Genomic DNA, 18,206 nt, shown 5'->3' on the forward strand with positions numbered 1-18,206 from the left:
TGCAGTGTGCTATCCATTTGGAAATGGTTTGCTTGGAGATGGCTTTGCCTTTTGCCCCTGTAGCAAAGCTAACCAGCAATTGATCAGACTTTCTGAAGGATTTAGTCCTGTCCAGACAGAATCTGAGCTATCTTGTGCACATCTAGAGTGTGAAGAATCCTTTCCCCCTTGTTCTGGGAATTAGGAAATAAGGTGGGAAAATGAAGGATTGGTTGAGAGCCACACTGGACACCACCTTGGGCATGAAGGATGGGTTAGTTCTGAGCAACACCCTGTCTGCATGGAAGATGATGAAGGGTTCCACATCCATGAGTGCTTGCAGCTCAGAGATTCTTCTGGCTGAAGTAATGGCCAGAAGGAATGCTGTCTTCCAGGAGAGAACTTTTAACTCTACTGAAGAAGCTGGTTCAAAAGGGGGAAGGGTGAGCTTTTCCAAGACAAAGTTAAGGTCCCAAGCTGGTGTTGGTGCCCTTCTGGGGGACCTCAGGTTGTTAGACCCTCTGAGGAACTGTTTGAACAAAGGGTGTGAGAAAAGGGACTGCTCAGTGGGAAAATGAGCAGAAATAGCAGAGGCATGAAGTTTTATAGAGAAGAAAGAGAGGCCACTGTGTAGCAGGGTCAGCTAAGTAATCCAGGATGAGAGGGGATGGAGGGCTGTGCCGTATTGGCTCCCTTAGCCTGGATCCAGGTGCGGAACCTTTTCCATTTATCTGCATAAGACTTTCTTGTGCTAGGACGTCTGGCCTCAGGGATAACATCAATAACTTGTTTACTGAGAATGGCAGATTGGTTTGGGGTTAGGGAATAAGCCAAGCTGCCAAAGTGAGTGTCTGCAATTGGGGATGCATGAATTCCCCTTCCCTCTGGATCAGGAAGTTTGGAATCTGAGGAAGATGCCATGGAGGCAGCGGGGACAGGCTGCGTAGCAAGGGGTACCAGTGCTGTCAGGGCCAGTCTGGAGCTATAAGAATGGTCCTTGGTTTTTCCTCCCTTATTTTGAGCAGTACCCTGGGGATGAGAGGTAGGGGAGGAAAGGTATAGACCGACAGACTGACCCACAGGAAGGACAGGGCATCCACTTTCCAAGGCATGCAGTGATGCTCCCTGGTGCAAAATTTGCTGAGCTGATGGTTGGTGTAGGAGGCAAAGAGGTCAACCTTCGGGGTTCCCCACTTCTGAGCTATTAGGGTGAAGGTATTTCTGTTGAGTTGCCACTCGTATGCATCCAGAAGCTTTCTGCTTAATTGGTCTGCCAGAGACTTGAGAAAGCCTGGTAGGTATTGTGCTAACAGGTGTAGTTGCATGGAAGAGGCTGTGAGCCAAAGGGTCATGGCCAGCCTGCATAGAGGGTAGGAGTGAGTCCCTCCCTGCTTGTTGATGTACCACATCACAGTGGTGTTGTCTGTTCTGATCAGGAGAACCCCTGGAGAAAGAAGGGGTTTGAAAGCTATCAAGGTGTGCTGCACAGCCATCATTTTTTTTAGACTGATCTGCGGAGGGATTTGCTGTGGGCTCCATTGGCCCTGTTTGCACCTGCCGTCCAGGTGTGCACCCCATACGTAGTCTGATGCATCTGTGGTGTGGGTCTGGGTGGCGGGGGGGTGGGGAGAAGGGCAGTCCCCTTGTTGTGGGAGCATGCTGTTGCCCACCAAAGAAAATCCTTTCTGAGGCAAGGAATTACAGCTACAATAGTTTCCAGGTTTTGACAGTGTTGACACCAAAGGCTCTTTAGGTACCACAGCAGTTTCTTCACATGTAGTCTGGCATATGGAATGAGTAGTATGCAAGATGCCATGAACCCCAGAGCTTGCAGTATCTTCCTTGCAGATAGCTGGGGCCTGGTGGCTAGTTGAGAGAAGTAGGCCGTCAGGGAAAATTTGTTTTTCTGGTGTAAGGTATGCCATCTGGGATGCTGTGTCCAGACTTGCTCCCAGGAAGATTATCCTTTGGGTGGGCACCTGTTTGGATTTCTTTTCGTTGATTGTGTACCCTAGGAAGGTTAGTAGGGTCTTTACAAATGCCAGGTGCATGAGCAGCTTTTCCTGGCTGTCTGCCTGAATAAGACAGTCATCTAAGTATGGGTAAATTTGGATATTTCTTTGTCTGCAAAAGGCAATGGCCAGAGCCAGACATTTTGTGAAAACTCTGGGAGCAGTAGATAAGCCAAAGGGAAGCGCAGATAACTGAAAGTGTTGAGATCCTGCCCTGAAGCGGAGATATTTCCTGCATGATTCCCTGATCGGAATGTGGAGGTAGGCCTCTTTTAGATCTAGGGTGGCTAGCCAAGCGTCCTTGGAGAGAATGGGTAGCAGCTGCTGGAGGGTGAGCATTTTGAATTTTGGGATCACCAGGAAGGTGTTTAGAATGGATAGATCGAGGATGGGATGCCAGGTGCCCTCTTTTCTGGGCACCAGAAAAAGTCTGGAGTAGAAGCCTTGGCCCATCTGTTCTGCAGGAACATGCTCTACTTGCCCTCATAGAGAGCAGGGAGAGGATTTGCTTTTGAGCCTCTGCCCACTGATTTGGTGGTAGGTCTGGGAACCCTTTTGGGGTTGGAAGGGTGTGGAAAGAAAATTTGTATCCCTGAGACACAACATTCAGAACCCATTGGTCCTTGGTAATGGTGGCCCAGGTGCTTGAGTGAAAGGAGCGTTTTCCTCCCAGGGCTATGTGAAGGTGGGCAGAGGGGGGTGGTGGAGGTGGCGAGTCATTGTGAGTTCTTTCCATAAGAGGGTGGCTTACACCTGCCTGGTTTTGAAGTAGAGGTAGTCCACTGCTTAGATCTCTGCATTCCCTGGGGCTGCTGTCTGGGGGGGGGGGGGTCTGTTTCCTCAGGGCCTAGGCTGGGCCAGTTTACTCGGAGCAGGAAAGGACCAGTACTTGGAGGGAAAATGCCTGCTGAACCTAGGGGGCTGGACCTGTAAGAAATCCTTAACTGTTTGCATAGATTTTGCTTTTTCTTCCATCTTTTTTAAGACCTCTTCTGCCTTAGTGCCAAATAAGTTATCTTTGTGCAAGGGGGCATCCAACAATTTAGATTTGACATGATCTGGCAGGGGTTGTTCCTTAAGCCATGCATGCCTTCTAATGACAGAACCAGTGACTGCTGCCCTGTAAGAAGCTTCTAGGGCGTCAAAACCACAGTGCAAAGTGTGTTTAGTTACTTGGCTTGCAGAATGCATTATGTCTTGTAAATCTTTAGATTCTGCCCAAGCAGGAAAGGAAGACATTTTTGTTTAAGGAGTTCCAAGGTATGTTAGGTATGTTGCTGAAATTTTAGCATATGGAACTCACAGTTTAGTGCCCTGACAGCAAGAGTAGCTGAGGTGTATACTTTTTTACCCCATCTGTCCAATGCTCGGGAATCCCTGTCTAAGGGGGTGGGATTCTTAGCAGAGGTTGCTTTAATCCCTTTTGGCCCTTGAGAAATGATCTCAGGACCAGCTGTTGGATTTTTAAAAAGATATTTGTGTGAATCAGGGACTCTATAGTACATTCTGGGAGCAAGAGGTAGGGTGTCAGGAGTCGAGCTGGATTTGTGGAAAACATCCTCCAAATCATCCAGGACAGGGAGGATGGCCAAGGATCTGTGTTGTGGAAGATCTAGGAATTCCCTGAGTCTCTTTTTAGACTGAGGGTAGTCCTGACTCTCCCATTGGAAATGCTCCCTTAAAGTATGCAGGGTTTCCCCATAGGAAAATCCTCTGGGAGAGAGGCTGAAGGAATGGAGTCCTCTGCATCAGAGTCCTCATAAGTGGAAAGGGGTTGCATGTCTTCATAGTCAGACGCATCAAATTCATCTGACTCTTGTTTAGATAAAACCACAGGGGACAGATCTCTTTTACTTTTGAGGGGGGTAGCTTGGCTTGCCCTGATCAGCATGATGAGGTCTTCCACCATTTTAAGCATTTGAGACTGAGGAAAGGTAGCAGGTGCCTGAGAGTGGGTCATCGATTTCCTGGGTGTGGCTCAAACCCTGGGCCTAAAAAACTCGTTTTTTGAAAAAACGGTAGTAGCAAAAGAAGACATCGGTTTGTGTCAAGATTCGGTAGTGCGAAGGACTTCCTTGGAAGCCGGTGCCTGCTCAGCGACTCTGGACCCATCCAAGGTAGAGACGACCCCAGGATCCTTAGTCAAAATAGAGTTTTGCGGCATACCGGTCTCCGAAAGGGTCTCGGTAGCGGCCTGAGAATCAACTGAAGTGGGTATCAGGGGCTGCAAAAGTGCCTCGCTGAGTACCGGAGGACTGACGACTAGCTTAACGGAAGCGTAATCAGTAGGTTTGGACCTGTGCGGTCTGTCTTTATCTTTATGTTTTTTCAGAAGATCTGCTGTCGGATGGCTTACCGAAGTCATATCAGAATTAGAGGACTGTAAACGAAAATATCTGGCTACAATAAGGGCCTGACCATGGACAGTTCTGGTGTTGAACAAAACACAGAAGCGACAACGGGGGATGTCGTGGTCTTGGCTTAAACAAGTGACCCAGTAAGAGTGAAAGTCTCAGTGTGGTATTTGCTTTCCACAGGTGAGACAATTATTAACTTTTTCTGACATCGGTTAGTGCAAGAAAAAATGATCCGCAACGGGGTACTTAGCTTTAGAAGACTAACTTCAATTCGGTAAGTGAAAACTCAGTTAACGGTCAACCGGCACTCACACGAACTGCTTATGTGTTGGGCTCCATGGCAAGAAAGACTGATGTAATGGGGTCGGCTGCCTTAATTTATACTACTGATGACCTGAGGTCACTCCCCAAGCGACAGCAACCGATGCAGGAATACTAAGTTTCTGGTGTTCGGGCCAGCCGAGAGCTACCCTGGCAGGGATAACCCAAATGTGATGACTGCAACAGTGAAATACGAAGAACACAGAGCAAGAACAGATCCAGATTTTAGCTAAGAAGTCTTTCAGACTGGTTTTGAAAGATGGGAGGGTGGGTATACACCTGATGGATACAGGTAAGGAGTTCCAGGCCTTAGCAACCTTGTACAAGCATAGACAACACCCAGCGGATTTGTTACGTTTATAGATATACAAGAGTTTTTGGTCAATGGATTGCAATGACAGACTGGGAACTAGTTGTGTTGAATGTTTTTTAGTGCTGGATATGCAGATGGATGCTGGAAAATTTTACAGGTGGTAAGAAGTTGTGTGTAACTTACACAGTATAATAAAACAAATTAGAATTATAACATCCTTCAATCTAGAGGAGATGCCCAAGATGTGCCACATAGGATTTCCTTACTAATGTAGATATGTAGTCGTCAAAGTTCAGACTGCTATCAACCAGAGTGTACCCAGATGATGTACCACTGGGTCTACACTTAGAGGGGTGTTGTCTATAATGTAAATAGCAAGGATGTCAGCTTTCCCAAAGCAAATAATAATGCATTTTTTGTGTTTAGCTTTAATCCGTGGCTTTGGCACCAATCATTTGTCTACATTAACCCTGTCTGCAGTATATTAACATGCTGGGGGGAGTCAATGATTGCTCCCAATTTGCAATCATCTGCAAACTTGGTCAGCTAGAGGCCATCCAAGTTTTGTCTGGACTTCTGAGAAATAAATTCTGAACAGTAAGGGTCCCACCACGGAACCTTATGGTATGCCATTGGTGACTGGTCTTTTGCTAGAGGTGACGTCACCCATTTTGACAATGTTTCTTGTCAGTGAGCCATTTGGCTACTCATCCGGTAATTCTAAATTGGGAGAGTTTCATTATAATACCTTAGTGGGGGACTGTATCAAATGCCTTGGCTAGGTCAGGATAGGCGGTATACAATTTCCCTCACCCAGGGCCTTGGTGACTTTGTCAAAGAAGTCAACCGTGTTTAACAGGCATGATGTACCTTTAACAAATCCGAACTGGGTTGGATCCAGAGTCTGGAGATTACCCATGTCCTTGTTAATAAGGTCTATAATGATTCTTTCCATGGTCTTGCAGATTATGATGGTCAAGATTATGGGTCTTGAATTCCCAGGGTTGACTGATGGTCCCCCTTTTTGCAGAGGGATTACTGTTACTGTATTCCATTCCATCGGAACACAGCCAGTTCGCAGGCTGTGGTTAAACGGGAATCCAAGTGGGTCTGCTAGATCATGTTTTAAGTTATTTAAAAGGCAACTTGTGATGTTGTCTGGTCCCACTAATGCTGTGTTTTTGGCCTTGGAGAGCAAAATGATGACCTGTTCTCTTAAGGTAATAGGATGAGGAATGGTGGCAGGTATAAGTTGAGGGATGACCGGAGGGAACAGGGAGTGAAGTTTGCACTAAATCTGTCAGCTAGCAGATTGGCTATTACCTGCAGTCGAGTATGGATGGTGCCATCCACAACCAGTTCAATGCATAGCTAGTATTCCCTTTTAGATTTCAGACGTAGTTAAAGAAGGACTTGTGATTATCCTTAACTAGGGAGGCTATTTTCACTTCATAATTAGCTTTGGAGGACTTGACAAGATCTTTAATTTGTTTGTTTAAGCTAGAGGGGGATTTCTTCCTCTACTGAGCCAGTTCCCTCTTGTTCTTGGACATTATTTTCTTTCTCTTGTTGTACAGCTTGTTTATACTAGGGGCCAACCACAGTTGCTTGTTTTTTTGGCAGGACCTGGTTTTAATCTGGTCAGGTACAGCTGATTCTATACAACTGCTTAAGTGGTTATAAAGGGTATTAGTGTACACCTCTGCATAGTAGTCAAGTTTTATCGGCGGTCAAGGGGGCTTTGAAACTATTTATACCATTACTTAAGTGTTTTTGAGCTTGATGGGGTATCTGGTCTTATAATTACATCGAACAAGACTAATTTATTGTCTGATCTTACCAGGGAGGACATCACACAGTGGGGGAGGAGGGGTGTTGATGCTCTCCCATGTTAGTGAGTACTATGTTCAGGACATTTGTGCCTCTTGTAGGTGTGCTGACTTGCTGTTCCACAGCATTTGCATTGACAAAGTCCAAGAACCTCTGAGCCAGCATGTTTGTGGTCGTGTACATTTCCCAGTGGATGGCAGGATAATTAAAATCACCCATGAGTAAGGTGTTGGGCTGTATGGCAAGTGACTACAGTAAGTCAAGGCATGTGGTAAGATTTTCCTGTTTTGTGGTAGGGGGCTTTGCCTATAGTTAAATGGACATGGAGTAGCTCAAGAAAGTCATACTTTTTGACCAGTGTGGAGGTGTACTTATCTTTAATGAAGATGGATACACTTCCTCCTTTGGTTCTTTCACGCTCAGTTTGTGGTGTGAATGTTAGCCCTGCACAGGTGGGGTGTTTTCTGCGCCTTTGAACCATGTCTCAGTGATTGCACAGACGTCAGCATCTTTCAAAGTGAAGAGTGCTTCTGGGGAGTGCAGTTTCTTGTTTAGACTACTAGCTTTAAGAGGCAGTACCTTGAGTTTATCTAGAGAGCATTTTGCTATGTTGGGAGATTGTTTATTTTGACACTGCCTAAAAAAGGCACAATGGGGGGTGGCTAATGTCTTTGCCAGTATCCAAAAACCTAGAGGAGACAGGTACAGACCATCATTGGCAAAGCAGCATGGCCTGTCGACCGTGTCTTCCTAGGCTGACAGATATTGGACCCCCCTGGATTGACAGCAGAAACTAAGCCAATTGTTCAAGTCAATCATTCTTTGTTTGTATTTAGGCATCATCCTTGGAGAAGGCAGAATGCTGCTTAGGCTAGGATTTTACCTGCCCATGACACACAATCGGAGAGTTCAGTCATGTTTCTCTTCATATAGTCCAGTTAGGTACCTCTCAAGCCATTCACCCCACATGGATTATGACAGAGTCATACCAGTACTTGTGGTTGAGTGACTTGATGGATCCTGGCACCTGATATGCAGCTAACTGTAATCTACTCCTCATCTAGTCTTGTGAGACAAACATCTGTGTCTCTCACAATGGAGTCACCTATAACCAATACATTAGGTTTTGTAACGTTACGCCTTATGGGCTTATGGGTTGAGACATCGGTGTGTGTATATTATTATGTGTTGTGGTTGTTTTTTTGCATTATGTGTGTAAGTGCTTCTGTTTGAAAGGCCACTGATATTTTGTAAGTTATTATTGAGCACCTCTGCATATATGGGTTTGTGTGTCATGTCCTTATTCAGTGTGGGAAGTATGTGTGCGCTGACAACTTGTTTGGCATTTGATTTGTCCTTATGTGAGAGTTTTGCCTCTAATTTCATACTGTAACTACATCTCTCACATAAAGTATTTGTTTCTGGAGTAAGTGGTTGTCAGTATACAAGAGACAATTGCTACATTGCCTCAGGTTGCTCATGTCTACTATCAGGCTGGCCAGACAGATGATGGGAAACTGCTCATCCACGACAGCAGGCTCTTACTATATGTTTTATTACAGAAGGGAATGGTCTAATTTGACAGGACTGTGCTGGTAGCAGCGACACTACAAAAGGGACCTATACTTTGTGTAGGCTAAAGGTTGATCAATAAGGCAATGCTGCTCAGTGTGCAATTGATTTGCTTCTAGAGCAGCAAAAAAGCTAGGAAGAGTTTCACTGACAGCTGTTTAGGGAAAAGATGAGCTTTTAGGGTTTTGCATCTATACAGGGAAATGATAACTGTAACTGTGTGAAGAACAGCAGCGTGCAAACATGAGGCTTAAATACGAGCAAAGAGAAATAAGTTTTAAGCTAACTACCAATCAGGAACGCACACAAGCTTCCACCAGCAATCTCCAACTCATACAGATTAGATCAGCACATTTCTGCCACAAGGGTGCAGAAAAATACCTTCTTAATGCAGAAGAGCTGGTTTGGACCACAAGTGTAAGAAGACCACACCCAGATACAATGTAATACAGTGTGATTAACTACTTAAGGCAGCAGTGAACAGTACATTTTTTTTTTGCTACAAAGTGCAAAAATAACAGCAAACGGCTTAAGGAACTGCTGAAGTACAGTCACAACATATACGAGAAGTGCAAAACAATACTTATTTTTGTCTTTTCAGTAGTAGATTATTCCAGGTAAAAGCAGATCACAGCAGTCTTTTCAAGATGCTCCTCCTGAGGGTTTTCCATAAAACAAGGAGGGTGACCACAATGCATGCTACCCTCAGAATAAGGGCTTCCACAGAACTTTCTCTGTAAGGCCATTTCAGTGATTCTGAAGTGTTGCCCAACTGCCCTGCTTTGGAGGCAGTTGGGAGTCATTTGACTATACACCCAGAAGCTTGAGGCCACCATCTTGGACGCATGGGTGTTAGTCATATTCAGATGCTATTCAGTTCCATTGTTAAAAGTTCAAAACTTAAACCCCTCACATCTCCTGGATGTTCCACCCAGTCAGGGACAGGAAACAGCCATAGAGATTCAGAAGGTGCTGACAGATTGGGTCATCCAAGAGGTCCCACCAGACAAACAAGGATCTGGGGTTTACTCAATGTTCATATTGGTTACAAAGAAGAACAAGGACATCAGGCCAATTTTGGACTTAAGCAAGCGCAGTCCTTTTGTAAAACAGACCAAGTTATGGATGGTCATGGTGCAGTCCATACTACCTCTGTTGAGAAAGGGCAATTGGATGTGCTTGATCAATCTCAATGATGCCTGCCATCCTTTAAAAATAGAGAGATGGTACAGGAGGTTTCTGGACTTCTGGCAGGGAGCTAATCATTACCAATTCAGAATGTTGACATTTGATCTCACCATTGTCCCCAGGTGTTCACCAAGTGCACGGCAGTCGCAGCAGTCTGGCTCAGGCTGCAGGGGTCTCTGGGTCTCTGGTCTTCCATTACCTGGATGATTGGCTCCTCAGTGCCCCCAAGAGAGCATCCTTAAGCAGAGCCAGGGAAAAGAGTAAGATATGTACTTACCATTACGACAGATCAACATGGTCAAGGTTCATCCTGCTTGACCACTAGGACTGAAATGACAGACTTTAGTCTGCTCAGCATTAATAAACTTTCCCAGAATTCAGCTCCTCTCCTTGAATTATAAGTCTCCAAGCATCACAATCCTTCTTCAGATCCTGGATAAATGATCTGCAAGCTGTAAATCCAAGAAGACTACCAAAGACGGAACCTCTCTCACCAGGATGGGGAATGATGGATTCTGCCAGGTTGAGAGCTGGTAGGTGGGGATGTTAAGTAAGATGAATCCACAATCATGGAAACATATCTTCATTGCTAGTACACAGCTTTCATAATGTCATGGACTTGTTTATCCTCCTCCACACCCACACCTCCCATCACTCTAAGGTATAACTGAATGGGACTACATTATGCACTGCTAGGAAATGCACATCATGGAAGTTTAACAGAGGCAGCTCTGTATATGTTAACATACAGCATGCACCAACATGACACAAAGAAGCAGAACTCTACAATCTCTGACTTGATAGTGACTACATGACTTTGTTATGTACCACTGTATCTGGGCTCTAAATGTGATTCAATAATTTGCTGCCTTTTGTGTCACTAGGTTTACGAGCAGTAAGAAAATACTGGAATAGGTTTTTAAAAGGCATGCAAAGTTTGGACAAACATTTTACTAGTATTCACTATTGCCCTAACAATGTATTCAACTATAACATAACAATCAGTATATGGAGGACTTTTACAGCAACTATAATCATCTTACCTGTCTCGAGCAATGATACTGATTCTTTGTCCTGAAGCCTGTTTAAGAACTTTGTGTGTTTTGTCTGTACTCCATCCAGCACAATTCTCACCATTAATCTGAAGTAATTGGTCTCCAAATCTCAGGCTGGCCAAGGCTGCAGGGGAGTTTGCTTGCACTAACTGGATAAAAACACCCTTTATGCAGGGGGAAAAAAAAGTGTGTGTTTGAACTCGTATGAAAGGCAATGAAAGTTTCCAGTGATCCTTTAAACTTAAAGCTACATGATTCAGAATTAAATAAACAGTGTAAAAACAGGTATATTCTTGCCTCATCAGGCGATCTATGTAAGGGACATCCATAGTGAGACTATGACTGGATTCATCCCCCATCCATTCCAATTCAGCATTTCCATCTCAGACATTTGCATGCTCAGGGGCATGTGCACATCATATGCCAATATATACCATGACATTGCATAAAAGTCTCACTAGAAAAATCACTAATCCTGTTAGTTTACCTCCAACCACTAAAGAAGCACACAGTCTGCACATAATACAATGATGATCTGATATTTAAACTGCTAACACATTTAAAAAGAATAGTTCTGTAAGAACTTACCATAACCTTAGATGTTTCTCTCTTCCATGTTGCAGTATTCATTACAGTAGGGAGGCTGCTGCCTGCAGCGCCGCCATCCAGCCAGTATACCAAAGTCTTTGCTCCTGGAGGGTATGTGTGTTCCTTGCAGGGCCATAAACTGATGTAGGGTATAAAAGTGATGTCTGCATGTACCCTCTTCAGAATGAACTGCCGCATACAGCAGTACTCCTGTAGGGTAAGAGAGGGTCATAATAGGGGGACCCTTTAGACTTGCATGTAGACTAGACCCTTGGGTACTAGGTAGGCTGTGTTTAGTGGGGAGACTGGGAAAGAAAATGACTATGTCCCCACAGGTAAGCCAGGGTATGTTAGTTAGGTAAAATAAGAGGAGCAGGTGGGGGGACTGAATACTGCAACATGGAAGAGAAGGACATCTAAGGTTATGGAAGTTCTTACACAACTATTCTATGTCCTTCTACTCTCATGTTGCAGTATTCAATAAAGTAGGGAGAGTACAAGAGCTGTAGGTATGAGCCTGGGTGGAGGATTGGGGTCGCTGGTCGATGAGGCCCTTAAGAACTGACCTGGCAAACACCGCTCTGACTCTGGAGCCTAGCTCCAGTTTGTAATGTTTGGTAAAGGTGTGTAGTGAAGTCCAAGTGGCAGCTTCTAAAATGGAAGCATAATCAATCCCTTTAAAAAAGGCAGCTGGTGTAAGGATTTTCCATGATATGAATAGCACATGCCAATGGATTTAGAGATCCATGAAGAAATTGGTCTGTTTGGAGACTGCCTTCCCTAGAGCTCTCGGATGGAAGGAGATGAAAAGTTGGTCAGACTGCTTGATAGGTCTGGTTTTGTCTAAGTAGTACCTCAGCTGCCTGTGGACATCTAAAGAATGGGAGAGTCCTCTCTGAGGAATTTTGTGCATGAGGCTAGAAAACCGGTAGGTTAATGGCCTGGTTTAATAAGAGTTCATTAACCACCTTAGGCATGAAGGAGGAGTTAGTCCTAAGGGCAACTCTGTCCTCGTGAAAAATAAGTTAAGGACAGGTAGCCATAAGGGCTTGTACCTCTGATACCCTCCTGGTGGAGGTGAGGGCTACTAACAGAACTGTTTTCAGGGTGCATAGTTTTAGGGATACTGAATGTGTTGGTTCAAAGAGTGGCAATGTAAATTTTTCTAGTACAAAATTCAGGTCCCAAGGGGGAGGTATAGGCTTTCTGGCGGGTCTGATATGAAAGTACCCCTTTCAGAGAAAGCTTGACTTCCAATCTCGAAGCCAGAGGAGGTGATATGGGCAGACAAGCAGAGATGGCAGATAAATGGACTTTGACTGAAGAGTAAGTTAGTCCTGAGTGAAGTAGCTCACACAAATAGGAGAGGACCACAGGTACAGAAGCAGTCATAGGGTCCTGTTTTTTCTGTTGACACTACTTGAAGTATCTGTTCCATTTAGATACATAATTTCTCCTGGCACTAGGTTTTTTTGGCCTCCTGCAGAACACTGAGTGCGTCCTCTGAGTATAGGTATCTGTAGGGGATTAGAACCCTATCACCCATAAGGTCAGTTTCAGATTGTTCACCTGGGGGTGTAGTAGGGATCTTCTGTCCTGTGTGAGCAGGTCTATTCGGTGGGGTAACTTGTGATGATTGCCCTTGGCTCGTAGGTGGAGAAGGGGAAACCAATGCTGTCTTGGCCAAAATGGGGTCACCAACAGGATTTTGGATTTGTCCCTCTGTACTTTTAGGAGTACTTTCTGAATCAGAGTGAAGGGAGGGAAGGCATAGAGGTACATTCCCTCCCAAGGAAAGGAGAAGGCATCCACTTTCCAAGCTTGTGGATGTGGGTCCCTTTTGCAGAATCTGGGCATCTGTCTGTTCTGGGGGGAGGCAAACAGATTTGCTTGTGGAATACCCAACCTGTGGATAAGGCCCATGAATACTTCTCTGTGAAGCATCCATTGGTGAGAAGGAGCTGAGGTTCTGCTGAGTGTGTCTGCCATAACATTCTCCGTTGAAGGGATATACACTGCCACCAGGTGAATCTGGATTGATGATGCTAGGCTACAAATCTAGGTAGCCAGGCTGCACATTAGGATAGGACTTTGTTCCCCCCTGCTTGTTTATTTACCACAGGACATTCATATTGTCCATGGTCACGTTCAGAGTTCCTGGCTGAAGAGCTGATTTGAATGTTTGTAGGGCTAGCAGCGGTACCCTCATTTCCTTGATGCTGATATGGTCCTTTTGTCTTAGGCTGGACTATTTTCCTTGTACAGTGAATTGATTCTGGTTTATTAGTAGCACCCCACCCCAAGTCTGATGTGTTTGTGGAGACTTGTTGTAGGGGGTCTGGTCTAGAACCTGTAGGGGGTTCCTTGGTTGAGGTGAAGTGCTGATACCCACCACTGGAGTTCTCTCTTCAGACAATGAAGTAGGGGAAGGGGTGAGTCCAGGGGCAGGGAGTGTTGGCACCATAAGTTCTTTAGGATCCACTGAATTTTCCACATGTGGAGTCTTGTCAGAGATAACATGGGTATAAGGGATGCCATGTGGCCTAACGTTCTTAAGAATTCCCTAGTTGGCAAGGAAGAGTGGGTGAGGAGATTGTTAAAGTATAGACAAAGGTCTAGGATTCTTTAGCCTGGAACAGAGGCTTTAATTCTGTCTGTTCTGATCCTGCATCCCAAGAAAACCAGGTCTTGAGTGGGGTTCAGGTAAGACTTTTCATGGTTTATGGAAAGCCTAATAGAATTGGGGTGGAAATCACCTGTTGTAGGCGGAGTAGAAGGACTTTGTGGTCTTGATGAAGAATAAGCAGGTCGCCTAGATATGGGTATATTTATATACCCTGTGTTCTGCAGTGAGCAATGAAGGCTGCTAGACACTTTGTGAACACTCGAGGAGCAGTGAAGAGTCCAAAGGGCAAGGCAGAGAATTGAAAATGCCAAGAACCTATTGCAAAGCGGAGGAATTTCCCTTACCCTGGATGTACAGGAATGTGCAAGTAGGCATCCTTCAAATCCAAGGATGCCATGAAAGCCTGTGTGGGTATGAGTGGTAAGAGCAAGGATAAGGTAATCATTTTGAAGCTGGGTACCTTGAGAAAGAGGTTTAGGAAAGATAAGTCTAGAACTGGTCACAATGGGCCGTCCTTCCTTGGTACCAGAAAAATTCTGGAGTAGAAACCTATGTTTCTTTGTGGGTAGGGTACCTGTTCTATGGTGCCTTGAGCTAGTAGTTGAATAATGGGTGGGAAAAGGTGAGCTTGGTTTGCAGGTGGTTGAGGAATACCCTGGAAGGGGGTGGGTAGCATCCACCAAGTCATGAAATATCCCCTCTGAATGAGGGAGAGGACCCATTGTTCTGATGTAATTATCCACTAGGAGGGTAGGGAGAGGGTGAGATGAAGGGATAGGGGGTGTTTGGGTCTAAGGGTGGTAAGTCACAGCGGAGGCGGTCTGGTTTAGTCAGACTGACTCCGAAAGGGGGTGGTAGTAGAGTTGGTGGGAAACCTGGGAGTAGAGCTTTTCCTTAGTCGTTTACATCCCTTTGACTGAGGAGCTGGGTGTGAGGACTGTCTTCTAATAAAGGAAGATTTCTGTGGGTAGTTCCTGTGGTATCTGGGTATAGGGGATTCCAGTAAATGTTTTAGGTTTTGAAATTATTTAACTTTTTTTTTTTTTGAAGGGATTTGAGAAGCTCTGCTGAGGCTTGGCCAAAGAGGGCCTTATTGTCCAGTGGTGCGTCAAGCAATTTTGTTTGTACGTCCATAAGGAGTGGTTGGAGTCTCACCCAGGAATATCGTCTCAAAACTGAGCCTGATCCAGCAGATTTTGATGAGGCTTCCACAGCATCATAACTGCACTTGGAGTGCCTAGTAACTTGGGATGCTGTGGAAAGTAGGGCGTGCATTTGGGGTTTAATGAGAGAGTCAGGAGCCTCAGAGAGAGGGTAGAAGCTTTGGTTATGGTGTCCAGGACATACCTGGTCATATGTGTTTGGTAGTTGAAAGCTCTTGTAGCCAGAGTAGAGGAGGTATCCACTTACTTCTAGTCTGTCCATGAATTTGCTGTCTTTATCAGTTGGATAGAGAGCAGCAGAAATGCAATTGTCTGGATTGCTTTGTAGGCAAACTGCAATAACTGCTGGGTCTGCTGGAGGGTTTTTTAAAAGGAACTGGGTGTCCTGAGGGGACCTTATAGAAATGGTCCAGACACTTTGAGGCTGGTGGTTGTGAGTCTGGAGACTGAGAAGCAGCTAAGAAGGCATCCTGGAAAGCAGCTAACAAAGGGGGCAAAGCAGAAGGAGATGGTTTCTTCATTTGAACTAGGTTAAAGTACCTTTTCTTGGTGTCAGATACTTCTGATGCTTACCACTTGAAATGTTCCCTCATGAGGGAGATTATGTCTCCAAAGGTGAATTCCTCCCCTGGGGACTCGGGAGTAATGGAGTCCTCCTCCTCTGGGGTAATGAAATCCTTGGGGGAGTCCATTTGTGATTCATAAGTAATATATTCCTCTGAAGAGGAGTAGGATGGATGGATTAGCAAAGAAAACAAGGGATTCAAAAATACAAGGATATAACTGGTATGATACTCAAGAAAAAAGTCTTATTTGCAGATATTATTTTGCACTCTATAAATCCAGAAAAGAATATTTCAGTGCTGTGAAAAAATTCAAGACAGTTTCAAGTTTTTTCAGGATATAAAATAAAGGGAGATGAAACAGACTACATCAGTAAACTATGTTCCCACATATGAACTGCATCAATAATGTCCATATTTATTGGAACCTAAGATGAAATATTTGGGTGTTTGAATTAAAAAGAATTCTATTATGGCAATAAAGGATAAGTGGGGGGTAGAGCTTACAAAACAGATAATACAAAAACTGAAATTATTAGCTCCTGACTATAGATATGAATAGGAAACTACAAATAATGATTCCTGACAGGGAGCCAAAATAAAAGTACTAGGCTTAAAAAGGCCTTAGTGGTCATTAGCCTAGTACACATGATTAAACTTATGAGAGGGGAAAATGTTTCTAGCCCCTTTAATAATGTATACAGATCACGCATATTTTATCCAGAGGAAAAGCTATGCGTAACTAATGAAGAATTGAAGCAATTTATTTTGTAGAAAAAGAGGTCAAGGGTCAAGTTAGATAAGTTGTTTCTCTCCAAAAAACACAGTGGTTTAGGATTACTAGACTTGAACATTTATTTTAGAGGTACACAATTAAAGCACATACACATAAAACAAGCAGAAGACTATAAATCAAAGTGGAAAAGAAATTATGAGTTTACGGAATAGAGAGAAGGATTTGGGATGCAGGCCTTTAAGGAGAAAAATGACAACCATACAGCATATTACATTTACAAAATAGAAATATGTTAAGAATTAAGCCAACACAGGTATGGAGAAAGGAGATTTTACCAATAGGGATTTCTGCATGTAGGGGCATAGAATGGAACCAAGGTGTTGCAAGCAAATAAGTAGGGAGGGAAAAGTCTAATGGGATGAAGCCAAGAAGTTTGGACTTGGGATCAGAGACTACCTTCCACACAAGGAATTGATAGAGTATAGGCAAAGAAAAAGAGACAGGAGTGAGTGTAAAATGAAAGACCAGCTCTGGCTGAGTCTAAAGCAGAAGCTGTGGTTAAAAAGGGACAATTAGTAGGGCATATCAAATTAAGCATGATACACTATGACAATCAATCAGAAGATGCTAGAAAAGTCTGGAAAATTAAAATGAAAAGGCACCGTACAAAAAAGCAAGGAGAGGATATTTGTATGGCTCCCACGTATGCAACAAAATCTAGAAGGTTTGGGATTTTTGCATAGGGATTTGTATACTCCATGTAGACGTCAGAGATTTTTTCCACGGGTAAACGGCAGTTGCTGGAAGTGTGATGGGAAAGACGGTACTTGGGAACATGTTTTAGGGAAGGCAACAAGTTGGTATATTTTAGAAAGTCCCCAGAGGGTGCTTTATTAGAAATATTGAAACAGCAAATTATTTTTAATAAGGAAATGCTTCTTTTCATCTGTGACATAGAAACTGAGCTAGACACAGTATGGTCCTATTAAGTTTAATGCTGTTGGCTGCCAAGCAATAGTAGCTTCTAGGGAAAAAGAAACAGAAATGAGAACGTGGTAAAGGTGATAAACAAATTGAAGGTGGAGCTTTAGAAAATGCATGGAGCAGAAAACACAGAGATAAACTGGAATGTATGGGAACAGCACATACAAAATAATGTCTAGGAGGAGGAGTGAAAATGCCATGACAGGAATGACTTCACCAATATATGTTCTGTTAAACTGAATAAGTGTTTATGAACTATATATATGTGTAATGCATGAAAAAATATATTAGCAATGGTTTGTTGTCTCTTTTATAAATGAATGTGTACTCAAGTTATGCAATATATGATATTAATACAGGTATTAAAAAAAGACCTAAAACACTGCTTCCCTAGTAGATGTCTGTTCCAGGCAGTACACGTTTACACAATCAAAGAGATGTTGGGCATGATTTCCATTCACAGTGTGAGTGAGTCAGTTTATTGCAGGGTAAGTGAAGTCACATACACCAAATGTGTTGGGGTCTGAAGGATATTAGTTATGGCATTAAGGTAAACATTATAACCTGTGTGGACATGGAAGGTGATCTGTAGCTGGTTATGGGAGACAGTTGATTTTGTTTATGCTTGCATGTACTTCCAAAAATTTGACAAAAGGATAATAAGGAATGGACCTTCACAAAAAAATGTTTCCGACAAAGACCAATACCTTTGCAGTTGACGACAAGTCTGAATAAATGATAGACACGAAGCTCAGGAAGAAAGGGGAACTTTCACTGTATTGAAACCCAGGAAGAGAGGGGTGCTTTCATTGCATTAAAAATAACTCTCGTACTACACATACTTTAAGTTGCATGAGGGCCTTAAGTTTTGTCAAGACTCCTTGCATTAAGAGACACCTTAATGTGTTACAAATTGAAA

At 43.8% G+C, this 18,206-nt stretch overlaps 1 protein-coding gene across 1 annotated transcript in view; it reads right to left on the reverse strand.

Moving 5' to 3' along the window:
* LOC122796759 (syndecan binding protein) overlaps window positions 1-18,206 on the reverse strand; it is a 925,087-nt gene that overhangs the window by 332,881 nt on the left and 574,000 nt on the right. Inside the window, exon 6 of the mRNA XM_044065488.1 lies at window positions 10,616-10,791. Coding sequence (XP_043921423.1) covers window positions 10,616-10,791 — 176 coding nt within the window. The remainder of the gene's footprint in view (window positions 1-10,615; window positions 10,792-18,206) is intronic.

Source organism: Protopterus annectens, chromosome 3.part0 (genome assembly GCF_019279795.1).
Source record: "Protopterus annectens isolate FY-2018-M chromosome 3.part0, PAN1.0, whole genome shotgun sequence".
NCBI classification, from domain to species: Eukaryota; Metazoa; Chordata; order Ceratodontiformes; family Protopteridae; genus Protopterus; species Protopterus annectens.